Raw genomic sequence first — 27,008 nt, 5'->3', positions numbered from 1 at the left:
AGAAATCAGAAAGACGCTCGTCACTTTGAAGGAGGACACCACAGTGATTAAAGAACAGCAAAACAAAATTCTTCAGCTGATGGAGGAGGTGAGACAGCTAAGGATTTTAAACACTGAAAAAGACAATAAAATCTTGGACTTGGAACGGAGAATTGAGGACTTGGAACAGTATTCAAGAATGAATGACGTTGTCATTTCGGGACTCAAAATCAAGCCCAGATCATATGCAAGAGCTGTGGCTGCCAGCCACGGGTCTGAGGAGCTGGAGGCGGACTCTGCGGAAAAGCAGGTTGCTGCTTTTCTAGAGTCCAGGGGGGGTCTCCCTGGATTTAGATGACATCAAGGCCTGCCACCCTCTCCCCAGCAGGAAGGACAACGTGATGCCAGCAGTGATCACGAGATTTGTGAATAGAAAGAAAAAGACAGAGCTGTTAAAGCAAGGAAAAAACTAAAAGGATCCAACGTATTTATGAATGATCATCTGACAAGAAGGAATGGTGAAATAGCCCGCAAAGCAAGGTTCTTGAAAAAACAAAACAAAATACAACACACATGGGTGAGTAACTGCAAAATATACATCAAACTGAATGGGTCACCAGAGAATGCCAGAGTTCTGATTATCAGGAGTGTGGAGGAGCTGGACAAGGATGATGCAGCTGGCTGACCCAGCAAGGTAAAGAACTTCTTCTCAAGCCATGGCTCATATGAACTCAACAACTGACTGTCAACACTGGAGAGATCGAATATTGGACAATAACTTCTTTAAGTTGAATCCTTTTGAGGTTACAGAGCACAAAGACCATGATCCAGAAAATGACTTTGATCCAGACAACACTTTTTACTCGAATATAAATATCAACTGTAAATATTGTTCAGTTGACGGTTATAACTCTATGAATACTGAAAGTAATTTATCAATTATACACTTCAATAGTAGGAGCATGTACAAACATTTTGACAGCATTAAAGAATTCCTGCAAAAATTTAAGTTCCCTTTTAGCATTGTTACAATTTCAGAAACATGGTTTAATCAAGACAAAGGTATAGATTTTATACTGGATGGATATGAGCTCAGCTACAGACACAGAGATAATAAAATTGGAGGAGGAGAAGCGATTTATGTAAACAAGGAAACAAATTGTAAAATCGTTGGCAAAATGACGGATGCTATTGAGAGACTACTGGAATGCATTTCAATTGATATAAACTGTGAAAAGAAAAAAAACACTATAGTTACTTGCTTATACAGAAAACCAGGGTCAAGTACTGAATTATTTATGGATTGGACAGGAAAACTGTTTTCGAGCACACAAAAAATATTATATATCACTGGTGATTTCAATATAGATTTAATTAATCACAATAGACATAAAATAACTGACGATTTTATCAATCACATGTACAGTATGGGATTATTTCCTGCAATTACTACGCCTAGCAGAATAACAGTGCAGAGTGCAACTCTTATCGACAATATTTTCACAAATGACATTGAAATAATCAAATTAAGTGGATTCATGATTTGTGACTTAACGGACCATCTACCGGTTTTTACTGTTTGTGATGATGGCTACAGGAAGAGAGGGGAAATACTGAATCATATTTTCAGAAGAATATTATCAGTGAGAAGTACTGAAGCCTTTAAACAGGACCTAGAAATCCAAGACTGGAACACTGTGATGAGAGAAAAGGATGTGGACAGTGCTTATAACTTATTCTTGGACACATTTTGTAACTTATATAATAAACATTGCCCTGTCCAAAAACATAAAATAAACAACAAACGTGAAAAATATCAATATTGAAGCCAATATTCAAGCCTTATTTATGGAGAGGGAAGGCGATGGCTACAATCTGAGGGGAAGTGGTAAACTAGTACCACCAGCAACAAGAACTGCAAGAAGAAGTATGTGAGTGCTGAGAGACGGTTCAGGTGTCACTACTGTGTGCATATGTACTAAGTTTATTTGTATTATTATTATTATTATTATTATTATTATTATTATTATTAATAATAATAATGTAATAATAATAATTATTATTATTATAATATAATAATATAATAATTATTTTTGTTTTGGTATGCAAAATTGCACTTTGCGTTGTGGTCGGAAATATTACGCGGTAAGAACACCATCTTATCTCGGGTTGGAATCAAGTCTGTCATAGAGAAAATATAATCTATTCTGGAGAACATTTCATGATGAGGGGAAAGGTAAGTGTAATCCCTGGCTGTAGCACTCTGAACCCTCCAAATATCAACTATGTTTCCATCCTTAGCAAAGTTCCTTAAGGCCTCGGAGGATAAAGCTTGCGTCCCTGTAATGGATGGACGAGACCTCTCCAGATTGCAGTCAAAGAATGTATTCATATCAGATCCTATATTAAGTGAATAATTAGAGAGACGCAGCAACTCTTTGGTCAACCAGGGAAAGAAGGATGAATCAAAAATTGTGGGGGCGTAAATACTTACAAAGGCTATTTTTTTTCACCCTGAATAGAGACCCCACAGCAAGCTGGCCTCCCGGAATTGTTAGAGCGAATTTTCTCAGTCACCAAATGAAGCTTGCATTTCATTAAGACCATGACCCCTTTAGTCTGAGAGCCATCCCCCGAAGATGCCACCACCTTGTAATATTTGTTCTGCACACGACGAACATCAGCCGGCTGTAAATGTGTTTCAGATAGGAGAGCCACATCAACATGTTTCCTTCTAAGGAGATCCAGGACTTTTGTTCTCTTGAACGGTGAGTTTAACCCTCTAACACTGAGGGACAGTATAGTATAGTTAGTCGTCCTGGTAACCTCTAATCAAAGTGCACTGTGATCCTGATATGAAATGGAATATACAAGTACTCTGTGTGAAGCCCCACCCCCTTGTGATAAACACTTGACTTCCTGATACCATCCTCAACCTATATATAAACCTATTTAAAAAAAAAAAAAAAAAAAAAGTATCAGTTGAGGTTGAGAATTAATACATTTTTTTCAACGAAGAGCGCAGGAGCGGAGGATCCTGCCTGTCCGGACGGGACTCGGCATGCTGGGTATGTGATGGACGGCCGGGAGAAGTGGAGGAGTGTCGCATGCCTGGCACCCCTGTCCGTCAAGGTCATTGTGGATGTTTACATTTTCAGATTCATGATGATCGGCCTGCTGCTGATTGGCCGGTGCTGCGACCTGATCCTCTGGAGGATTAAGAAGACCGCCACCACAAAAAGACGCCCAAGGGAGGACGGTCTTTTCAAATCAACGGCCAAAAGCTGAGGCTGACCGTTTGTGCGAACTCTTTCGAAAGGTGGACAGTTTAGGTTATAGACGATTGAGACACAAGTTGGATGTCACCAGCACTGAGAGGGTTAAACCCAGCTTCTGTCTGGAAAGTGGAGAAACCGAGCAAAGGAAGGTCAAAAGGCTCCTTTCACCAAAACAAGATTCCTTCTGATCGTGTCTGGCGACGCTGGAAGACTAAACCTCCCCTGAAGATTCAGGGACAAGATTCGCAGCTGGTTGGGAGACTCAACTGATCCTGGGTCAGTCTGGAGCGCTGCCACAAGACAAAACCAAGCTTGTGCGACAATGAAACTGATCTGAAACCAGTTTAAAATCACAAACGACAGCAGTCTGAACCCAAACTGGGGCGAGTGCAAAATAAAACCTTTAGTCTAAAGTCCAGCTGTGATATTGTGAGTTGGTGCAGACAGCTGGTTTCCCAGGTGAACGTGGGTGGAGCTGGAAAGAGCTGCTCCACCTGTTAACATCCACAGGTCAAAGGTCACCACTTCATTTAACTGGAACACCCGGGGCATGCAGTGATTACACCACTACTCCCGGTCTCATTCACACACTCCATGTTTCATCTTCTGGTGAAACTGGATCAACTCACCTCACACACTCCTGCTTCCGGTCTCCTCCTCAGGGCGGGGGCGGGGCCAGAGCGGCCATGTTTCACCTGTCTGACGTCACACGGAGCAGTCCATTATCCAGACCCTGTAGGGGTGAACTGCTTCTCCATGAACAAGCAGAGGAAGGCCTGCAGGTCTGGGGGGCGCTGGCAGCAGCCAGAGTGGTGAGTGTGGTCCGGCGGCCTCTGAAAGAAAGAAAACACTTTCCAGTCAACAGAAGTCAATGAAAGGTGAAGAGAAAAGGAGGCTGGTGGAGCTCAGAGGCTGCTGCCCCCATGATGCAGCAGAGGTCACATGACTCTCAATGAGCTGAACAGACCAGAGAGAGTTTCTATGGAGCTGATATCTGAGAGGAGGAAGAGGCTGAACTTCAGAGCTGTCGGCTTGTCTCCATCACTCAGACGGATCGTCCTCATATTTCTGCAGGACGGCTGATTTTACTAATGTCTGCTGCGTCTCCTGGTTTCAGGACCTCAGCTGACAGAACACTCAGTGTTGATCATGAAATAAAGACTGAGGAACGGAGCGTCCAGCACCGCCTGGCTGAACATCAACACCAGACGTCTGAGTTCAGTTTAAAAAAACCATCTGGTTTTCATCTTGTTGCCGTCCTGCTGAAGTCTTTCTCCTGAGTTAAAGCTGACTCTGTCCAGAGGACGAGGCTTCCACAGGGACACAAACCGTGAATGGTTCAAATGTAAAGTGAAGGAACATTGCTCCTGAGTAATTCTTTAATTTATCATTGTTGAATGTAACAGTTTATCATCATCAGATTTTATTCATACAGCACTTTTCATATTAATAAAAAAAAGCAAAGTGCTGAACAGTAAAAACAGTCACAAAAACAAAAAGAGTAAATAATATCCTTTTATTCAGTTTGTAGCAGCGACAATATTTTGTTTTTATATTGAATTCAATTCAATTTACTCAGGATTCATTAAATTCAGTTTTGGGCTTTGGTTCCTGTTCGGGGACGATATTTACTGACGGACCTGAACGACTGACAGCAGAGCGCAGACAGAACGTTCCGACTGTTTCTGCCTGAAGAGCAGTATTATTGATTTGTAATATTTGCACCGTTGCTGATAAACACATTTGACACAATCATCGATCAGCAACGTTTCAGTTCTATTTCATTAAACTCCCTCATTCTAAAGAGTCCGTCAGAAAACACTGTTCCCTGGAAACGCGTTCCGCTGCGGCTTTCTGTGGTTGTAGACCTCAGAGTTATAAAAACTGCATTCCATCAACGTCTTAAACAGGATACAAGTATAAACCGATTCTGACAGAATGTAAATTACACTGAATAACTGACTTCTACTTCCTGGGGAGCGCTGACGCCCGCTGCACTGAAAATATAAAACCACCACCGGTCCAGACCAGGAAACATCAGCTCCACTCATTGAAACCGTTTGAAGAAATCAGGTTTCTCTGACGGCCGTCAGTCAGACTGACCTGAAAACTCTGAACTCCATGAAGAAAACCTCTCAGTCTGAGTTCTGTCTGTTCCTTCTGTCTGAGTGGAAACGTCACTGTGGCGCTGCTGGAAAAGTAAGTTTCCAACAACACTGAACAGAGAACATAGAGTGGAAGTTAAAATCAGGGTTGAAAACACCAAGTCAGGCTTTCTTTTTAAGAATAACTTAAAAAAAAAGCTGAAGGTCAAGATGTGAATTATTTCATTCGTCACAACCACTTCTTGTCAGTTTAGCAGCGACATCATTTAAAGGCTGGTGTGAACCAGGATCAGAGACCTTCAGGCCCTGCAGACCCCCCAGCTGCCCTGGACCCCCTCAGTGAAGGAACTGAGCCTCAGTCCAGTCACTGTGCTTTTATTTTCAAACGATTACAATGAACTTCAGTTCAACTCAGCTTTATTTATACATCTCCAGGTACAACAAGGCCCTGGATCTGACCAATCAGACGCCACCGTTTCCTTCAGAGCCACAACATAAAACCTCATTCCTCCTTTGAAAGACTTGGCCCGCGGGCCAAATGTGGCCCGCCGAACCGTCCAATCCGGCCCGCGAGAGGATTCCAACACGCGCGCGCACAAACGCACGCATTACCCCGGGCCCTCGAGCGGACGCACGCACCCCTGTTGGAGTGCGATGTCTGTCATTGTTGTTGCAATAGACAATCTTCGAAGGATGTGTTGTTTAGTTGTGGTTTCCGGTTTGTCACTGATAAAATAAAGAGGAGTGGCGCCTCGTCTGGGGAACAAGTGAGAGCGCTGCACCGAGCTCACCATGTGTGTTTATTCTCCACTAAGTTTGAGTGTAACGGTGTGTTTCCACCGGATGCGACGCGAATTTTTCGGGTGACGAGATCACATACAAAGTCACTGTAATGACGCGATTGTCGCTCAACCTTGAACGGCGGACGGCGAGCGTTTCCAGGGAGAAATCTCGCTGCCGCCCGCCGCTCCATCGCTCGTCGCTCCAGTTGAAATGATTGAACCTTTCAAGCGAATCGGCGCCAGGACAGCCTGTCAGCGTGGAGCTCTTCACGGACGTGCTGACGGAGGGCAGCAGGCAGCCTGAAGCGATGCGGCGCCTCGCTGCAGCCGGAGGAGCTGACTTCCTCATGCCAGATACAGAGCAGCGATGGCGGCAGGCGGAGCATCTCAATCTCGATCTTTATTTGTAAAAGCACTTCTCATATTCATAAAAGTGCTGAACAGTAAAAACAGTCATAAAAACAAAAAAAGAACAAAACCCGCACCATCGATCAGCATGCGCGCTCGCACACACACACACACACACACACACACACACAGACAGCCGGGTGCACACAGGACTGTGGGACAAACATCAGAAGAATCCTGCCCACTGAGCAGGAGCAGGGGCGGACTTACCATTAGGCGAAACTAGGCAGTTGCCTAGGGCCCCAAGTTCCTGGGGGCCCCATAAAACTCCTCATACACTTATGGTTAATACAGTTATTACTTATTTGTACACATTAATTATGTTTTGAATGAAATCCTATCCCTATAATGCCAGCAGAATGCTTATTGTATTATGTGTGTCTCGGGGCCCCCCCTTCAGTCTCCACCACATTGGATCAGTCCATCTCACTGCGCATGTGCGGAGAGGATCCAGGAAGAGCAGCAAAACATACGAAAACAAACGGCGCAAAGACAAGAGAAGAGCAGAGAAAAGAACAGAAAAGAAAAAGACGATGAAAAGCCGCTACCCCAGCGGTGCTGAAAAAAGGAGGAAAAAAGGGGGAAAGCAGAAAGCTGCTCTCAAAATGCCCCAAAGTGACGACATACGTCACTGCGGCAGCAGCGAGCAGCAGCAACCCACCACGGCCCCAAGCCAAGTCGGCCCCGACCAACTCGGCCCCAAGTAAATGTTCCAATGGAACGGAGCACATTTAGAGCAGCTGTACGTTGTTTTTATTTTTTTAATCCTCGTGAACGTCTGTGTGCGTCTCTGCAATCAGCGGATGGTGCGTTCAGGAGCGTCGGAATGTTAATTACTACTGAAAATAACCAGGGTTACAACGGCTACATGTGAAGGATTTGTGTGAGTCCCCAACCTCCCCGACCACCCCCTCCACCCCCGTCCCCACCTAAACTGACGCCTATGTGCAGATGGTTTTAATGAGACAGATCTTGCAACTGAGGCTTTACTGAGGCTTTACTGCTCGTGGTATTTATCATGTTCAAACTTAGTATGAATCAAAATAAAATAAAATACAAATAAAATCAAAATAAAATACAATATCCACAACAACCAGCAAGTATAACGGCGACGTCAACACCTGTTTGGGAGGGTCAGCTGTCGACGTGTGGAGAAGAGCAACTAGTGAGTGTGTGTTGTCTTCTCATTTGAGAGGGCCCCATTCCTGCCTTTGCCTCGGGCCCCAAATTTGTTAAATCCGCCACTGAGCAGGAGACGGTGTTGCATATTTGTTCCAGCGTGACGCGTCCGGCGAAAGAATTCACACACCAGCGATAAAACTTGTGCATCTAGCGCGGCGCGGTGTCATTTGTCGCGCAAATGCAGTCGCGTTAAACGCGTTCCCCCCCACCCCCCCCCCCCCCCCACCCCCCCCCCCCCCCCTTCTCCAGTCCGCGGATGGACGCGCGCGCCAGCCGGAGACCCCTTGGCCCGCGATTGAAGTGCCCCCCAAAAAAGTGGCCCGCCGCCAAATCTAATTGCCGACCCCTGCTGTAAATGATATTGCTGGACTGACAGGGGGACAGAAAGACAGGTAAAGAGACAGAAAGTGGAAAAAGAGAAAGGAGAGAAGGGACAGAGTGCAAAGATAGGACGGTCTTTACTTAATATCGACACTGCAGGCAATCGGCTTCTGCAGCTGCATTAAGACATGACAGAGGGCATCCTACTGACTGTTGGCGAACATACCTGCCAGTGAACTGGGGCGTGAAGCTGAGGATCCAGGTGTCAAATTACAGCAGAGCGTAGGAGACCTACTGCAGATCACCATTACCCCTCATGCACACTGGATGCGGTCCGGCTACGGAACGGCTCCAGTCCGGCTCCGGTCCGGTACACGGGAGCACTGTGATTCACACCGCCTACGGTGTCTCCGCAGTCAAGCCGGAGGAGGTTGCCAGATCTGTCGTTATCCCCCGTAGACAATTTGAAACCCGTTTTACTCAATAGAAAGCAGCCAAACCGCCGTCTCGGATGAAAATGCACGTTAAAACCGTATTTGTATGATAAAAAACACGTCATAAACACATAATCATTTCATCGACCCGTCGGACGTGTTCAAAAAAGACGCTTGATTTGGAACAAACCCGCCCAATCTGGCAACACGGAGCTGCTCCGGTCACAGAGCCGTTTTGAGCCATTTTGGAGTCATTTGTCTTCTCAGCAGTGACAAAGTACAAAACCATTCATTCTTCTAATTCGTATAACGACTACATGACGTTGTTTGTTCTGTATTCTACCAGAAGAAGTAAAAATATAGAATATTAAGGCAAAAACACGACAGATTTTATTTTGAAGTGACTTATTTTGGAACACGTATCGCGTTTCCTTCCGGGCACCCGACTTGCTTCCGTCTCAAATGACGGAAGGGCTCCGGCATGCGGAAAAATAGGATCTTTGCGGAAAGAGACCGGAGCTCCGCAGAGGCTCCGGAGCGGTCGGTGTGCATCACAGCATTGATTTTAATGACTACGGATTAGCTGCGGTGTCCGGACCGGAGCCGTTCCGGAGCCGGACCGCATCCAGTGTGCATCGGGGGTTAGTCTAACCCACCACAAGAAAACAAGGTAACCGAGTCCACAGGTAGAATGTGAAGACTGATTAAAGATCAGCATGATCATGCAAATGAGATAGTGATCATGCATAGATGACCTCTGACCCCTGAGAAGACCAGAAGCAGGCCAGAGAGGCCCTCAGGGTCCAGACAGAGGAAGAACCCAGACCCAGCCCCCCCCAACCCCCCCAACACACACACACACACACACACACACACACACACACACACACAGTGCACCAGACTCTCTCCTCACATACACACCACACCTCAGTCACACCCCCCACAAACCCCTAACCCTCAGCCCCCACGAGTCCAATCCCGACCCCCCGCCCTCATAGAAGGAAACAGCCTTCAGCCCCCAGGACCCAGGGCCCCACCCACCCCAGAACACCCCAGCCACCTGGACATAAGACGGCACCCACCACCCCAGGCCCCCCAGAGCCCCCACTCCTCCGCCGCCATGATTCCTTCCTTCTCAGAGTGAACTGGTGTTTCAGGGGCGTTTGTTTTCCTCTCTGCTCCCGCAGGAGCGGGCGGGGCGAAGACTTAATGACACACACACACCTGCAGACATTCACACGTCTCCTTTAGAAATGGACTCAGTGTGACGCTGCTGGTGTTTAAAGGTGTTCAGAAAGGTTGGTGGACATTGGGAGGGCGGGGTCGGTTGGGTGGAGTTAGTTATTGAGTGTGTTTCAAACTCCCCTCGGGGTCCTGATGAGATTAATTTGTGTTTGATTTACTCACCAGCAGAGGCGGCAGTTCATCTCTCACAGCGTCTTCTGCTGACGGTTGACTCATGAAACGTTCTTCAGCAGAGCAGAACTTCTTCCTTCAGATTTCACCTCAATCTTCCTCTCAGGACAAGCTGCTGGAAACCTGGACTGTTGTAATGTCTACATCTGTCCACAAGAGGGCGGGAAAAGAGGATATGCAGTGCATTGGGAAACGGAAGTCTGCCCTCTGCTGGCCAAACGTAGGAACTACTACCACCGAGTCAACAGAGAAATGGATCACATACTTCCTGGATTAAATGTAAAGTCTGCCTTATATAGAGGGTCTGCCAACTATTTGTGATACATTTTCAATCTTTTATCAAAGATGAAACATTAAATTCTCAACATTTTACTGTCCTACCCCACCACTGTTTAAATGATGACTGCATGATCAAACAACCGAAGAGCTTCCTGTTAATTTCTTCAAAGTAAACCTTATATGACAGCGAACATGTGTGAAACTTTTATTAATTCGCAAACATCCCCATAAATGCCAACGTGTGTTTAATCTATTCCACAATACGACTGTCACATAAAATGTGAAAATTCCATCTTTAGGAGTTTTCAAGCGGCTCATACGTAGGCTTTGCCTGGTCCAGTGTGGCAGACACGATGTTTCGTTTCCATGTCTGTGGAGACGTTCAAGGACGTCTAAAAATAATAATTAATCACTTTGTCATTATGAAGCTAACTGGTGAAAAGTGGTGCAAAAAAATCCCAAACCCGTTGATAAGAGGACTGAAACATGTACATGAACGTTCAACTTCCATTTCCTGTCTTTAAGCGTTATACTGGGTGCATTACCGCCTCATCTGAGATAAACGCCTTTTATTGCCAGTTTCCCCCCAGTTTCCTTCTTCCAGAATACCACCTTTCACCATGATCCATGAGGAAAGACCGGTCTTCACAGTTGCTGATCAATAGAAGTATAAAACAGACACAGATTCACAGGTTTTGTGTTTTTATTAAATACAACAGATTCGGAACACGCAGCAGATTTACAACACTGTTCACTTTGCCGCTTCATCAAACTTGGGCTCTGAAAAGAAAACAGAAAAAGAGGACATGAACACCAAGTGACGTTTTAGGAATTCCCTCCATGTGTTTGAACCCACCGGTGAATTTGATCTCTGGGAACTTGACCATGTCTCCTCCACCGTATAGTCTCTGCAGTTTGGTCACCTCTTCATTCAGGTTCTTCTGGTAGGCGGGGCCAGCGTCCACGATGCCGCCAGACGACCTGCGAGGAGTCATGGAGACCCGCTTTAGAAGGTTTGCCGTTATGCTGCGTCTTACGCGACAGGCTGAGTGGAGGAGACTTGCTTGCTCTTGGCGTTGTAGTCGCGGATCTTGTCCAGGAACAGCTTCTGGACCGGGTCCAGGTCCTTGGCCCTGTTGAAGACGACGGCGGAGAGGCCGATGTTCCTGCGCAGCAGCGTCAGGCTCACAGCAGAGCGCAGCAGCGAGGACAGCTGGAACAGCCGGTGGAGAGCCATCTGAAACGCAGAGCACGCAGGACTGTGGGAATCGCTCCCGAAATGTTCATCGCATTAATGTTGAGCCAAATCTCTGAGAAACATTTACAAATCTCACAGATCCAACCCAAAGACGAGCACTGAAGGTTATGTAACCTTTATATATCCAACCAGCCTCCATATCTGAGTTGTAAACAGAAAGAAACACACGGTGACACACAGCCCAGCTTCATCTTGAAATAGTATCACAACAACCTTTAAATTCAAACTTTAATGAGGTGATGCACAGTATCCTACTGCAAAACCAAACAACTGCAACTGAAAATGACAATGCAATCTCAACATAAATACAATTCGGATTAATTATTCTGGTGGAAAATACATTGAAATGTCCCAAAACCTTCCCAAATAACTGTCGCTTTGTGCATGTTTAACAAACTCACCCTGACAGCATGGCTTTGAGGTGTAGGTTATTTATATTGCACCGTTCAGACAAAAGGCAATTCTGCTCACGCTGAAACAAGGTCAACAGGAATCTTAATCTTAACCAACTTACATTATGAAATGGATTAAAACAAAGCAAGGCCATCATAAATTCAAGCTTTATTGCAGTAAGTGTAATATAACAGGTAAAATCTAGATTATTGAAAAGCCTGAGCAAACAAGAATATCTTAAAATTAAATTTGAATGAAATGTGTGAAGATAATATAATTCCTTATTTGTTCATCTATGGGGGAATTTACATTGTTGCAGTGGACTAAACGAGTACAGATGGCAATAACAGCAGTAAGAATAATAGATTTATGCTTGACATTGTTCCTATTCTTACATTAATAACATTGGGAATAATGGGAAAATGTTATCCCTGCACAAAATAAGGAGTTCATACGTATGGCACACAACAGAAGAGTAATTAAAAGGTGCTGTGTGTGAAACTGTTTCCATTTTAAGCTCTCTCCTGAAGAAATAAACAGCAAAATGAAGGAATAACTAAAAGGTTTAAGCCTCAATCGAGTTGGTTTCACCTTGGACATTGATCTGAACGTAAACAACTTGCATTATCCATCTAGACAAGCTCAGCTGTTTAAAACCAAGGGTCAACCATCTGATTAAAAAGCTTTTTTGAAAGGAAAGAGCATCGCTTCACCATAAAAACTTATAAATATCACTTCATGACGACAGGCTGATGTAGCCACTTCAAGCTAGGTAGCATCAGCTGATAGCAACTCCTATTTACCAAATCAGCCGCTGATGCGGAAGCGTTAAACTCAACATGTGTCCTTCACGGCCTGGCGGAGAATAAAGACGTTATTTACTCATTTCTATTAGTTCTAATAGAATTCTAACGCCAGAGCCACCGCTACTGAGGCTAACGCGCTAACATGCTAAGCTACATCAGTCATAATGTCGCAGAGAGCGCGGGCACGCCCAAACCAGCCTGCAGGCGCGTTAACGTGCGCGTCGGCGTTATTAACGCTCACAGGGAGGACGCGGTTCTGCGTCTTTATTCATATTTGTGTGGTTTTGCTGGAACGGACGGACTCACCTTGGACTGACACCCGGGACACGGACAGCAGAAAGTGGAGAGCCGCGGTGCATTGTGGGGAAGCGTATTTTGAAAACGTGATGACGTCACCACGCTACGCAGAGCGGCGGCACAATAAAAAAAATTTCTTTTGATTTTTCCTTTTAATTTTTTTGTCTCAAAGTTTCATTTAGAATCGATTTTTGATTTGAGTTTTATCAGTAATAAAAGAGCGGCATCGTGAAAGTTATTTTTTAATCAGTTAATTGGGGATAATAAGAAAATTCATATCTAGATTAACATTTTTTTTTATCATTCAGCTCACAATGGGTGATTTTTAGAAAAGTTTTTTTTAGCGAAGGCTTGTTCACTGATGAAGGTTTCAATGAAGAAAATCTGTTCTAGTTTGAGTAAAACGCACATTTTTATTAGCAACTGAAACCCTTTGAAGGGTTTAGAGACTCACTTTCCTTTTATGCCAATAAAGTGAGTTTTAAAGGTCACTTTGACTCAATCAAGATGATTACAATAAATAATTTAGCTTGTCTAAGATCTGAAGAGGAGAAAGAAAAAAGATGAGAACCTGCCCTCACAGCAATCCTCTTTCAATGTGATGCAGTGAGATAACATTTATTTGATCATTTTAATCATTTGATCATCATTGAGTCATTAAAATCCCACAACCCAGACTTTAATGTGGTCAGATCACCACTGGAATGGCAATATGAGTGTCTGCTGCCCTCTAGAGGAGGAATCCAGAATAACCACCAGAGGTAAAAAAGAAAGTCACGTGTCGCCTGTTGTTACCATGGCTCAAAAAAAACCCAAGAAATATTGCTTCCGAAGGTGGATGAGTCTGAGTGTCTTTGCAGGAAGCAGAGAGACGTCCTCCTGGATTTGTATGTACATTCAAAACTTTATTATGGAATACAGTGTAGAAAGCGTTTTCCCAGTCAATGCAAATGACCTGCACAATATTACACAGTGGAAAACAGAAGAACCACACAGAGAGAGAGAAAGAAAAAGAAAAGAGAAAGAAAATACTGCTTCCTCTTCTACTCTACCGCCCTCTGCACGCCACCAGAGGAAGAGGAGGAGGAGGAAGAGGAGGAGTGGAAATCCATTATATATACAGACTGACTGCCTGGCTGTCTATTCATCCATAACTGCAAGTCATTTCCTCTCCTCCTCCTCCTCCTCCTCCTCTTCCTCCTCAGAGCCGGATGACAAAACACCAGACTGGAAATGACACAGATAATCTGCAGGTTTTCAAAGTGTGGGAGCAAAAAAAAAAAAATCCTGATAATCCAACCTTTATGAGATGAACAAGCACGAGAAGCATCACCGAATCAACTCTTCTGCATTTCAGTGCGAACCGACGCAAAGATTTCCCCACAAAACATCAATTTCAATCACTTTCCAGCTCAGTTCTTCTGCATCTGTTGATGTTTTTAATAAAACTAAATAAAAACTCAATAAAGCGACTTTAAAACACGCCGTGGGTTTGATCTTTGCTGCCCCACACTTCCAAAACCGCCACCGTCCCTCCGCTTCAGCCGAACAACACAGCGACATGAACGGAACCAGAGAGAAACACAGCAGGGAGCGATTTCTGAGGATTTATCAACATAACATCGTTTCTTTTTCTTTTTTTTTTTTTCTTAAGTGCATGAGGATCATTTACAAACTGAGATGAAGCGTCAAGGAAAACAGCAGGATTAAAAAAAAGAAAAAAAAATCAGAAAAATCAAAGAGGAACACACTTAAAATGCCAAAAAAGAAAGAAAATCACAGATCTTATATGTGTTTGTACATGATATCAAAGCAGAGCCCGTTCATCTAGATTTATATATATTTTTCATCGTTTGAAGTCACGTGATCACGAGAGAGATACTAAATGTACAATCTTGCTAGAATGACAATCTATAATGTGAGAAAGGATCTTCGAGAGAGAGCAGCGTCGACGTCTCCTTCCGTTGGGTTTTTCTTCTTCTTTTTTTTTTTTTTTTTGTCGGTGTGTTTTTCTTTTTCCAAATCCCGTCATGCACTACACAGGAACAGCTAAGACTTCAGCATTACTTCAGGAACATTACACGTAATTTTTAAAAAAAGGGACTTTACATCAGTTGAACTTTTTTTTTTTTCTCCGTTTTCTTGAACTTTTTTGAAAAACAAAACCATAAAGAGAGAAAAAAAAAATTAAAAACAGCTCATTCGGAATACATAATTACTACATATTCAGCCTTGGAGAGCTTCGTGTGACTTAACACAGCCCAGCTGTTGTAAAAATGCAGGTAAAATAAAGAGGATGGGGTGGGGGGGGGCTCCAGTGTGGACTGACTGTGCAGCAGTGGTGCAGCAGGCGGGGAAACGCTGGGCCTCATTCAGAAGAATTCACGTTGCCTATTTTTTTTTCAGTCTAGAACGGAAACGAATGGGGATGCGGTGGATTCGGCATGCAACCGGTTTTAGTAAATGAGGCCCGGGGTCAAACATGCGCCCGTCAGCGGTCCGGTCGGCCTGCACACACCTGAAGACGACCGGGGGAAATAAATAGAAAGCCACCAAAACACTGGCCCTGACTCAGTGTGGAGAGAACCTGCTTCTTCCCCAGAAAACACAGAAAAGAAGGAGCCAACGCGCTGGGCGGGCCTCCTTTCTTCTTCTTCTTTTTATTTTTTCTCCTTTCTGTCATACGTCAGCAGGCCCAGACGGAGCGACGACTTCAAAATAAAAGAACTAATCAATCGATAAGACGCCGTGCTCCGGTAAAGTGAACGAACGTGGTGCAAACCGGCTCGGCCCAGGCGAGGAAAAGAAAGAAACCCCTGGCTACAGCTGGGTCAAGGGAGGGGGAGGGGGGAGGGGCGAGATGTTTGAGTGTGTGTGTGTGTGTGTGTGTGTGTAAGAGAGAGAGAGAGAGAGACAGAGAGAGAGAGAGGCAATCTCCTCAGTTCTGCATCTGCTCAAAGAACTTGTAGGTGGGGTTCTCGTAGCCGTTCTGCTGCATCTTGGAGAGGTGGCGCTCCTCGGGGGTGACGGCGGCGTCCACCTGGAGGCGGCGGGGGTGGCGGTGGAGGGAGGGGGTGGGGGAGGGGGTGAGAAGGGCAGAAACGGAAACACGATTTATATTTAGAGAGATCCCGGAAACATTTTCAGTCAATTGTCAAGTATTTTTTAATTAAACAACAAATGAGGACTGAGGCTCATTACAGCAGAAACGAACACACACACACACACACACGCACGCACACACACACGCACGCACGCACGCACGCACGCACGCACGCACGCACGCGTCAGCAGCTCCTCACCTCGATCACTCCGTGGTGGATGGAGGTGTACTGCTTCTTCCTCAGCATCACCAGGGTGATAACGATCACGGTTGCTATGACGACGCCTCCCACCATCAGCCCGATGATGGCGCCCTTGTTGGAGCCCACGTCCTCGGCGAAGAAGACCTGCGGGAGACGGCGGGTCGGGTGAGGCGTGAGCGCGAGCTCCACTTCCTGTCTTTCTGACCGCAAGGCGGCGAAATCCGGCGGGGAAAAAGCAGCGCCGCCGAACAAAGGAGGGAATAATTCCCAGCAGGCGGCGGCGCTGATGCAGGATGACTCAGCTTCATTTAAAGGGAAAAAAAAAACCCCAAAGCAGTGGCGGCCGGAGGCTGCCACGAGCGGAACGGGAGCACTAAGCTGATTGAGGGGCGCGCGGTAAATGAATGAGTGAGAAATGCGGGGATTAGTGGATTAAAGGTGAGCGGAGTCAGGTGTGTGGATCTGGACGGAGGGGTTGAGGCGGGATTACAGCGAGCGGGATGAGATTAACGCCGCGGGAACATGATCGCGCTTCACGTCGAGCCTTTACCAGTTTCTGGTGGTGGACTTCGTACTCGGCGCTCTGTCTGTCCTCCGTCTCCATCCGCAGCTCGGGGACGGCGTCCATCTTCATCCCGGTCACTGACGGAGACGAGGAAAAGCACAGTGTGACGGAGGCTGAGGCAGAAACATCTGGCCTGATGGGAGTTTCATCCCGATCAGACAGATTCTGCTCCCATCAACACTGATCAACATGTGGCGTTCCTCAGGGATCGATCCTTGGACCACTCCTGTTTCTCAATTTTACATCCGGGACAAAAACATCATCAGCAGTTCACGCTAAACACACGGTCTTACTCGTTAAAACAGGATCGACTAATAAATGAGTGATTTTGAGATGTAATTAAAAAAGTGACAAAAAGCAAGCTTAAACAATTTACTGTATATTTTTCAAAAGAAAATTAAACAAGTAGTTCATAAAACCCTGGGAGCTGAAGATCACAGCAGGCTCCGCAGCTTTACCGTAATGTCTGGACACATTAGAGATGTGACAGGTTTAAAGGTTTGGGACCTTTCAAGACAAATGTGACGTAAACTTCGCTCCTTCATTATATTTTTGGAGGAATTTAGGAAGAAACAGTTAAAGCAGTCACTGTCGGCTGTAAGCAATTCAGAGTTCAGGAGCTTTGCATCGCCTTTGGTGTACTTTATCCAAAAAAAGAAGAACTGATCAACATGCGGCGTTCCTCAGGGCTCGATCCTTGGACCACTCCTGTTTAAACCAACAGTCTGTAGCGGAGCCAGAGTGGGGGCGAGGGGGCGGTGGCCCCAGGGCCCACAAGGTCATAGGGCCCCGTTTCATGTGATGTGTTCACATTTACTCGTAAATAAATTACTATAATAAAATGTGCAAGTGTGTGCAATTCTTACATTACGACTGTCCTTGAACGCATCAGAGCTGTAAGCCAGCTGATTGGCTGTGCGGCATGAACCAGTTTTTTCTTTTGCACTTGATCTGAACTCTTTGGAGGGAAGTTAAACAGTATGCTAAACACTATGCTAGCCGCTAGCGGTGCTACCCAAAACCTAACATCAGAGCCACTGGTGAGTCAGTGAAACCTTCAGGAACACTGTGGTCTTAAACACCTGCCTGTCTGAATGAGCCTTGTGTTGCTCTCAACTATAAGAGACCGTCGAGTCTATTTTTTTTTCTAATATACGTGAATTCCAAAACATATAGCTAGCTGTGTCTCTATCTATCTGAATAGATTGTGTAATTTTAGACCAGCTGTGTTCATTTCATATTTCAGCTGTATCAAAGATGGTACAGATTAAGTCAGTGAGTTTTTATCGGATTTTTCAGCACCATGGACAGCGGACGCTCTGAGATCGACAGCTGTCAGGCTGCATTTGTGTGTGTGTGTGTGTGTGTGTGTGTGTGTGTGTGTGTGTGTGTGTGTGTGTGTGTGTGTGTATTTGTTCTTCAGAACAAGTTTGTGGCTTTATTCTGCGTTCTGAGGCATAGAGGTTTGCTTGGCTCTATGAAAGTGAGCGTTAGTGTGTTGTTTGATGGCAGCATGTTTGAACGGTAGAATCACTATCATAAGGGCCCTTTGAGAATGCTCCGCCCCCTCTGTGCTGAGACCCACGCTCCGCCTCTGCCAACGGTGCAGGATGTTCAGAATTTGTAAATCTCCGACTTTCTATCAAGGAAGCAGAGTTTTATTACCACCTCTGAAAACGTGTAATTTGAGAAGAACCAACCTGGCCGTGTGGGAATTCCTCTGTCAAGGCTGGGGCGAGAGTCCACCAGCTCCACTGGAGCACAAAACACACACACACACACACACACACACACACACACACACACACACACACACACACACACACACACACACACACACACACACACACACACACACCACACACACACACACACACACACACACACACACACACACACACACACACACACAGAGGCCCATTTCATCTTCAAATACCCAGCAAGACGGACCGCGGCGGACATGTTGGCCCGCTGGTGACTCAGTGACTGGGTTACCCTGGTTCTCGGTGTTGGGCTGGTTGAAGCTCTCGGGGTGGATGAAGTCGACGCCCCCCAGGCCCAGGCCGTCCTCCGGGGGCAGCAGGTCGCTCTGGCCGTCTCCCAGCTCCTGGTCGGGCATCAGGGCGTCGTTCCCGTAGCTCACCCGCACGTCCGTCTGCAGGTTGGCCAGCTGCTGGGCCATCTCGGCCTGCTCCCTCTGCAGGAGCTCTGCCGGGGGGGGAGGGGGGAGGGGGGGGCATCGCTTCATTCAAACATAAATATTCACTCCAACACACACAAGCTTCATGCTGGTTTGTTTGTGGGAGTTGTGTTGTGTGTTTTGTGCATGTTTGGTGCAGACAGAGTCACAGATGGACGCGTGACGCATGAACTCCAGTGAGCAGGGCGAGGGGGGGGGGGCGGATTTATCTTCCCTGAAAACAGTTTCATTTGACTCTGAACTGCAGAATTAGGCCAAATGTTCTTATCGAATTGAAAAAAAAAAAAGTGGGGCTGGAATTTGGAGCGGCGAATCTCTCAGATTTAATCACATCCGGGCAGACGGAGACTCACCGACTTGGTCCTGGATGTCGTCGGCCACGCCGGGCACCTTGTAGAGCAGGCCCAGAGACTGGTTCATGCGCTCCTCGATGACGCGCAGGTGGGTCAGGACCTGCGGAGCAGACCGGACCGGGTCAGAGCTCTGGAGGCGAGGCGAGGCGAGGCCCCTCCCCCTCCCCCTACCCCTCCCCCTCCCCGCCGGTACCTGGGGTCTGATCTGCGCCGCCTTCTTGGGGTCCACCATGCGGACGTGCTCGAAGTGCTTGAGGGTGTGCTGCCGGTCCTTCTGCTCGGCGCGGACGTACTTCTTCAGGAGGCTGAAGACGTGACGCGGCTGCCGGGCGAAGTCAGCAGAGAGAGCGAGAGAGAGAGAGAGAGAGAGAGAGAGAGAGAGAGAGAGAGAGAGAGAGAGAGAGAGAGAGAGAGAGAGAGAGAGAGAGAGAGAGAGCTCCGGTTACCGGTTTCAGTTCTGCGGCCGAAACGCACAAATTCTCCCAAAACAGATGAAGACGTCCAGAAATGTTCAGCCCAGACATTTCTGGGGAATAAAAGAGTTTTGACTTTTTATTGTAAAGAGGCAGTGATGAAAAACATGATCTGCAGTGCAAAAATCACCGAAAACGGCCTTTTTTAATGTTCATTCAGCCATTTAAATGAAGACGCAGTGAAAAAGGAGAGTCTTCTCACAGCGCTGCCAGAGGAACATCCTCTCATCCGGAGACGTCGGAGGCCGTTTTTATATTAAGCAGAGACTGCAGCAACTCTCAGTTTGATTAAAACGAGCCCGTCAAACTGTTATTTACACTTTTACGAGAGAAACACAGCTGGATTTATACTGAGGAAGTCTTCATTTGTGAATGTTTTCCGCCTTTGTTTCCAGGCAGGACTCACGCCAAACCAGCGTTCGAAGGAAGAAGACAATTTATGCAAAATCCCTGCAACCTTTACTCAATTTCTTACTATTTTTACATTTTTTAGCTCCTTTTCTAGGATTTCTAACATGTTTTTATTTCTCAAATCTCCCTTAAGTCTGTACAATTGCAATTTAGCAGAAAAACACAAGTTTTGTGCTTTGGAATGAGTCTAAAAATCTCTCAATAGTAGAAAATGTTTTTCTTTAGCATGATTAGATCAAAGACGAGTCCCAAAAAAAAGAATCTGTAATTGAAACTTGAGTCTAATCTGTAAATGGAGCTCGCTCTTCTTCCATTTCTGTTCGGAGACGATCTCCATGCTGCTAACGTGTGAAACGCCAGCTGTGTTTTCCTGTGTTAAGCTGTTAAATCCTTCCTAGCGTGTCTCCCCCGGACGCCGCAGCCCGCCGGCCTCATGCTCAACGCTGATATAAATACACACACACACACACACACACACACACACACATACAGAAAGGCCTAATGACAACACATGCAGGTCGGTTGTTCTAGTTACTCATAAAAATGTCACCAGAGAAGCAAACACAGCATCAGACCGAGCGTGTGAGTGTGTGTGTGTGTGTGTGTGTGTGTGTGTTACCCGGGGCGGGTCCTGCTGCAGCGCCGTCAGGTAGCTCTCCAGAGCCAGGCGGCGCCGGTCGTTGAGCAGCGCCTCCACCCGGGCCATGTGCGTCTCCACCAGCTGCTGGCGCTCGCTGGCCGCCTCCTGCTCCAGAGCCTCCACCTTCTCCTGGAAACGCTGCGCGCACACACACACACACACACACACACACAGCAGACAAGCAGCTGATTCACGGAGGTGTTTTTAACAAAGTGTCGGCTGATGTCTGAGCGACGCCGCTAACGCCTGCTCCACGTGTTCCGCCTGTGCTCTACATGTTCTAAGAGCTGCGTGTGTGTGTGTGTGTGTGTGTGTGTGTGTGTGTGTGTGTGTGTGTGTGTGTGTGTGTGTGTGTGTGTGTGTGTGTGTGTGTGGTTTCTCACCTGGATGACGGCCTTCTTGTCGGCACGTGGAAGAGTTTTGGCTTCTCGCTCGGCCTCCTCCCACTCCCTCATCACCTGATGGAGGAGAGTCATCCGTCACCCAGACCGCCGTTTTCAAGCTACTCCTACTTCCTGATTCTGGTTTCTTTGAGTCCCTCCGGGCCTCCGCCGGCGGCCTGACCGGCCTGCAGCTCCTCCACCCCCCCCCAAGAATAAAAGACCGAAGCGGCCGTCGGCTCTTTTGGAGCTTCGAACACTGTGACTTTGCCGCCGACCATCTGGCTGCCCGCCTCAGAGCGGGCCGCTTGATTAAAGAACATAATTAAAGTGGGAAACGGCTCGGCGGCCGCGCCCGCCCGGGAGCGACCGGTTCAGACTGAAGGACCCGGCGAGAGCCGGTCGGCACCTGGGACATCCGGTCGCGGTGCTTGGCCTCCAGGCTCTCCTTGGCCTTCTGGAAGTAGGCGTGCTCGTTCTCGTCGGCCGGCGTCTCCAGGTAGTGGTCCACGGCGTCGGGGGAGCTGGGCGTGGCCGTGGGGACTGCAAGAGACGGAGCGCAGGAGGTGAGGGGGCTTTGTCCGGCGGACCTGGGACAAAACCGTCCGAAGTGGGTTAATAGGGTTAGTGTGAGAAAACACAAAGCAGCCGGAGCTGGACGCCAGCATCCACCCAAAAGCCTCAGATGACCCGCAGAGCCCGCCCCCGCCCGCCCGCCCGCCAACACGCCGCTTTGTATAACTCCATTTACAGCCTGATCCAGCTCCCCGCCGAGCCGCCCACAGCAGAGCCGCGGGAGAGGCGGCGGCCGGCTCGCCGCCGGGGGGAACGACTCGGGCTGATACTGCGTGAAAGTGGGATTTACCAAGTGGGGAGTCGATCATCTTTCCCCGACGAGAGGCTCGGAGGCGGCAGCGTGAAGGTCGGACAGGGGAGGGGCGTCTCCCGCCGCAAGCCGGCAGGGGGGCGGGGCCAACCGGAAACACGTGCAGCCCGAACCGGACAGCAGCCTGACTGCTGCATTAGCACAAAGCGTTTTCCTGTGTGTGTGTGTGTGTGTGTGTGTGTGTGTGTGTGTCAGAAGACACTGCAGTGTTTTCTCGGCTCCCAAACTACTCACGCAGCTACAATGTGGCACTTAAACACAAACGCCGTCGATAAAGTTAGATCAAAACACACGCAGACGGGTAGAGGACGACTGCATTTTACTGCAGGGACACACACACACACACACACACACACACACACACATATCAAGCAAGGTCATCAGACTTGACTGAAATCAGCGTCAGAAGCTTGAAGCTGCTGCTTCGAGTCACACAAACGCCTTCGACTAAACTGTTCCTCCCTCATAAAGTGTCCCCGACGGCTCGACATGTCAAAGCAGAGAAAGTAACGACCGCAATCACGGCCGGTTTCAGCGATAGCGCCGATAATCAATCACGGCGGGGCGATCGGCCGGAGGCTGCGCTCTCACAGCGTGTAATGTCGTATCGATGAGAGTTTCCCGACCGCCACCTCTGGAGGAGGACTTCACATCTTTTTAATCCCGCGGAAGGGCGGTTCCCCGTCCGAATGAATCAATCGGCTGATTTCATCGGACGCCGTCGGCAGCCGAGCAACAGAAAACACTGGAGGGGTTCAGTCCTCACGACGCACATCGCCAGAGCTCGAAGCTCGAAGCTACGATGTGTTTAAAATACCCTGGAAAAAAAACTACGGAATGGAGAAAACACCACCGGGTAATTCCAGCTTCCACCACTAGGTGGTGCAGCGAGTCAGTGTGAAGAGGAGCTGCTTTCACAGATAAAGTCTGATCAGAAGAAGAAGCCATAGAGGATTATTAAATATCTACAGTGCAGGAAGTGTGAGAGGAAGTGAAGCACACCAAGCGGTTAATCAGCAGCGGCGAGGCGATGGCGGCGGCCGGCGGGCCGCGGGGGGCGGGACTTACTGACGCTGCTGCAGACCGACATGCAGTACTCCTCTGACTCAAAGTTATTCCTGTTGCCTCCGCAGCCGCCGTAGATAAACCGGGCGCAGCGGCCGTCGGCGCGGTCAAAGTACCAGCGGGGCAGCATGGCCCGGCACGGACCGGTCTCCGCACTGGCCCAGCACACGTCTTGGAGAACACACACACACACACACACACGTTCCGGGTGTCTCATCATGATCAACGGGGTCATAAAAGCGGTCCGGCTGGAGGAAAACAGTGGAAACTTTTCCCCCACAGGAACCTGAAAACGCTGATTATCAAATAAAAATAACAGTTTATGTGTCGGTTTATGGATCCTGGGCCGGATCGGACCCTCTGGCGGCCTCGTTTCGGCCCGCAGACCCCGTGTTGCTTACCCCGAACGACTTCCTCCACCGACTCGGTGGTGGTGGTGGTGGTGGTCGTCATGGCGACGCTGGTGGCGGGCTCGTCGTCGCCGTCGTCCAGCGCGTCGATGATGTCGTCGTCGTCCTCGTCCTCCTCTTCCTCCTCCTCCTCCCCGGCGACCTCCTCGTCCTCCTCGCCGTCGCCGTCCTGGTCGTTGTCCAGCACGTCGTCCTCTTCTTCCTCCTCGTCATCCTCCTCCGCCACCGCCTCCTCCTCCTCCTCCTCCTCCTGGATCACAGATGGTTTGGCTTCCTCTTGCTGCTCCGCTGGCTCCGGCTCCCGCACCATGCTGTGACACGAGGAGGTAAAGGGGGGGGGGGGGGGGAACATATGGAGACGGCCGGGGCAAACGGGGGAAGGAAATATGGCAGCGAGGAAGAGGATGAGCAGGACGAGAGGAAGGACGGTCGCTCCTCGAGGGCCGGCCGCCTCGCCGTACCTGTTGTCGGAGTAGTCGGCCTCCGCGCCCCCCCACCACACGTCGGAGTCGTCGGCGTCCTGCTCGGCGCTGTCGGCGTCGCGCTCCGCCTCGGCGGGGCAGCACACGAACTCCACGCCGCGGAAGCGGTCGATGCCGCACGGCAGCAGCATGCCGTAGTCGTGGAGGTTCATGGTGCGATCGCCGCAGGACTGCGGGGGACCGGAGAGACGCAAAACTCAAACCCGGTCCTGAGAAGGATCGGGCGAGCGGCGGGGTGCGAGCGCGGCGGCGGCGGTCGCTCACCTCCTTGGCCACGGTGTGCCAGTGCAGGTGGCTCTCGCACTGGTCCATGCGCTCCTGGTGGAGGAACTTGCACTTGTCGGGCACCAGCAGGGCGTCGCTCACGAACTCTCCCACTGCGGCAGAGAGCACGGAGGCTTCGGTACGGCTGAGCGCCGGGCTCGGGGAAACGGCGGCGGGCGGCGGCGGCGCACTCACCCAGGCAGCGGTACGGCACCACGATGTGCATGTGGCTGCGGCACTGCTTGCGGCCCTTCTTGCACCAGTTCTGGATGCTGATTGGCTGGTTGGCCTCCACCACGTTGGTGATCTGCAGCTCCGGGTACACCTGCGCACACGGAGACACGTCGTTCTCTTCCACACGCCCGTTTGGCACGGGCGCCGGCCGTCGGCACGCGCCGCGGACGCATTTAGCTTGCGTTAGCTTCGCGCCGCCTAATTACCAGCTGGCGGCGGCGAAGTCACATGGACTTAAGCAGCTTGTTGACGGAGCAGAGTTTCGGCTGCGTGCCGTCTTGCCAAATTGGGGATTTTGTGGACTAAAACCAAATCTGCTCGCCGTGAGTGGATCCCACTCACGGCAGACTCTGCTCTGCACTTCAATCTGAAAGTTTTCGAACTATCAACCCCAGCGAGTGTAAACTTCCACAGGAGCTGCTTTGACTTCTCTTTAACTGACGGACAATCGGCGGTTTTGGACCAATCAACGCCCCGTGGCCTCCGATCGCAGCGCTCCACTCCTCACCGCCTCCTCCATCCGGCGCTAATCCCCGCCCCCCCACCGCACACCCTCCCACTTAGAATCCAATTGCTCTGGCTCAACGAGTAAGGCAGCTAATGACTGGATCCTGATCCGTCTGCACTGCTGCACAACGGCAAGGTGATGTATGGCGGCCGCTTTTAAAAAGTGGGGCAGGCCTTCTGGTGGGGGTGGGGGGGTTCAGGGGGACGCCTTGTCCCAGGATTCAGATCCAGGCCCCGCCCCTCTGTGATCAAGCCTCTAAAACTACACTCTATGTGTTTAAGAGTCAAAGTTTATGAAATCATTTTTTACCATATTCACTGTTAGGACTCAGCTATATGCACAGAAATATATATTTAATGAACTTTTTTTGACCAAAATAGACAATACGAGTACAAATGAAGGCCTACTGCTGTTTAATATATATAAAAGCAGTAATAACATTTTTAATTACTATCCTGGAAAATCCAATGTTGTGCATTTTCTGTTAAAAGATATCAGAACAGTGTCATGGGAGTACAGTATTCCAAGGATTAAGACGTCTAACATTACAGAAAATTAAATCAATATTCAGTATTTAATAGCAACAGTTATTTAAGTACTACTTGTTATTTTAAAGTAGTTTAGTTTTTTTTAGCTTTAAAGCTGTTAGAAAATATAAATCTTCATTTAGTTATCTAAGGTTTAATAAGTAAAAAAAGTGACTATTTGGAAGATTAAATAAAAATATCTGAAAATTTAGCTTTTTTGTTTGCTCTGTAGTTCTTTTAAACACATTTTTAAACATTTTCTTAAAGACTTAAGATAGACAAATAAATATAACATATTTCACAAGATTGAATGTGTCAAAAATTTGATTTACGTATATAAACCATAAAAAAAACATAAAACTATCGAAATATTTTCAGCTTTAAACTGAATAAATGGTCTAATCTTTCTTCACTGCTTCAGCAGAGCCCAGAGCGCTTCACACCGCATTGGTTTACGTCTGAACATGCAGAGTTTTTTTATATAGATTTTTAAAAAAGACTATTAAAAAAAGGGTCATTATTAATGAACATTTGGTATTTTTTTCAAGGTATTTAAAAGTTAAAATAAAGAAACATTGGTGTGTGTGTGTTTTTTTTCTACACTGTGGGGAATGTCGCCCTCCATGCAGACGACGCTGTGGGGGTCGGAGGGCCTTTACCTCCTGGCAGTACTGCAGGATGCCCTCCTTGGTGCCGATGCAGCTCTTGGTGCCCGACGGGTCCGGCTCCCACTTGCCGCTCTGCACGTTGATGTGCATGTTGAGTTTACCGCAGAACATGGCCACCTGGGGCTCCGCCAGCAGACCCATGGAAACATCTGTCGGCACCTGCAGGAAGACGGGGGGAGAGTCAATGAGATGCACGGCGCTCCGGCAAGACGGACGCAATTACATTTTACGGCCGGGGTGGGGAGATTAGCGTGCGAGATGAAAAGTGAGATGAGGGTCGGGACAGACTCGGATGAAACGGCGGCCTGCGTGCCGCGGCGGCGTTCCTCCCGCCGCAGCCTGCTCCGACGCACCGGCCTGGAAATGATGGAAACCGGCCGAGAGCAAAGCTAAAGTGGCGGGCGAGCGGAATCGATACCTGAGCGGGAATAAATCACCTCCAGCAACAAGCCATCAAACACCTCAGCCACGTCCTGCGCAGCAGAGAGTGTGTGTGTGTGTGTGTGTGTGTGTGTGTGTGTGTGTGTGTGTGTGTGTGTGTGTGTGTGTGTGTGTGTGTGTGTGTGGAGAAAGTTCAGCATGAATGTATTAATTTCCATTAACTGTTTGGCAGAGAGAATGTCTGCATTGTGCTGGTTAAAGCGCTGCTGTCTGAAGGGGGGCGGCCGCCATTGTGCGTTCTCTAATCTGGTTCCGGTT

The 27,008-nt window shown here is 48.2% G+C and overlaps 2 protein-coding genes across 7 annotated transcripts in view; both read right to left on the bottom strand.

Annotated features, from left to right (window-relative positions):
- Positions 1-10,869: 10,869 nt before the first annotated feature.
- LOC115383723 (ATP synthase-coupling factor 6, mitochondrial-like) lies at positions 10,870-13,006 on the bottom strand. The gene is made up of 4 exons (XM_030085908.1): positions 12,948-13,006; positions 11,249-11,421; positions 11,041-11,165; positions 10,870-10,964 (listed from the first exon to the last, which is right to left on the bottom strand). Exons 2-4 carry the CDS (start codon positions 11,419-11,421, stop codon positions 10,936-10,938), a joined length of 327 nt encoding a protein of 108 aa, XP_029941768.1. The 5' UTR covers positions 12,948-13,006; the 3' UTR covers positions 10,870-10,935.
- Positions 13,007-14,919: 1,913 nt separating this feature from the next.
- The window catches only part of LOC115383681 (amyloid-beta A4 protein), a 20,756-nt gene continuing 8,667 nt past the window's right edge, over positions 14,920-27,008 (bottom strand). The window contains exons 2-18 of one of the 6 annotated variants that reach the window (XM_030085846.1): positions 26,301-26,468; positions 24,568-24,697; positions 24,373-24,485; positions 24,088-24,278; positions 23,826-23,937; positions 23,618-23,753; positions 23,220-23,387; positions 21,675-21,808; positions 21,269-21,343; positions 20,865-21,023; positions 19,555-19,683; positions 19,362-19,461; positions 18,804-19,016; positions 18,509-18,562; positions 16,794-16,885; positions 16,241-16,387; positions 14,920-15,978 (exon numbers count right to left, since the gene is read on the bottom strand). In XM_030085846.1, coding sequence (XP_029941706.1) covers positions 15,877-15,978; positions 16,241-16,387; positions 16,794-16,885; positions 18,509-18,562; positions 18,804-19,016; positions 19,362-19,461; positions 19,555-19,683; positions 20,865-21,023; positions 21,269-21,343; positions 21,675-21,808; positions 23,220-23,387; positions 23,618-23,753; positions 23,826-23,937; positions 24,088-24,278; positions 24,373-24,485; positions 24,568-24,697; positions 26,301-26,468 — 2,223 coding nt within the window. In that variant the 3' untranslated portion in view covers positions 14,920-15,876. Of the gene's footprint in view, positions 15,979-16,240; positions 16,388-16,793; positions 16,886-18,508; positions 18,563-18,803; positions 19,017-19,361; positions 19,684-20,864; positions 21,024-21,268; positions 21,344-21,674; positions 21,809-23,219; positions 23,388-23,617; positions 23,938-24,087; positions 24,279-24,372; positions 24,486-24,567; positions 24,698-26,300; positions 26,469-27,008 lie in introns of all 6 variants that reach the window. The other 5 variants (XM_030085842.1, XM_030085844.1, XM_030085841.1 and 2 more) reach the window with 5 other exon arrangements.

The sequence above is a fragment of the Salarias fasciatus genome, assembly GCF_902148845.1.
Source record: "Salarias fasciatus chromosome 23 unlocalized genomic scaffold, fSalaFa1.1 super_scaffold_20, whole genome shotgun sequence".
Classification (NCBI taxonomy): Eukaryota; Metazoa; Chordata; class Actinopteri; order Blenniiformes; family Blenniidae; genus Salarias; species Salarias fasciatus.
Note: the sequence above shows the minus strand (reverse complement) of the source record. Positions and strands in the feature narration are given on the sequence as shown.

Excerpts from the sequence above, each read along its gene's own strand:
- LOC115383723 (XM_030085908.1), bottom strand. The coding sequence starts at position 11,421 with ATGGCTCTCCACCGGCTGTTCCAGCTGTCCTCGCTGCTGCGCTCTGCT. Across the intron at positions 11,166-11,248 it reads GACTACAACGCCAAGAGCAA|GTCGTCTGGCGGCATCGTGG; the intron begins GCAAGTCTCCTC and ends GACTCCTCGCAG. Across the intron at positions 10,965-11,040 it reads CCCAGAGATCAAATTCACCG|AGCCCAAGTTTGATGAAGCG; the intron begins GTGGGTTCAAAC and ends TTTTCTTTTCAG.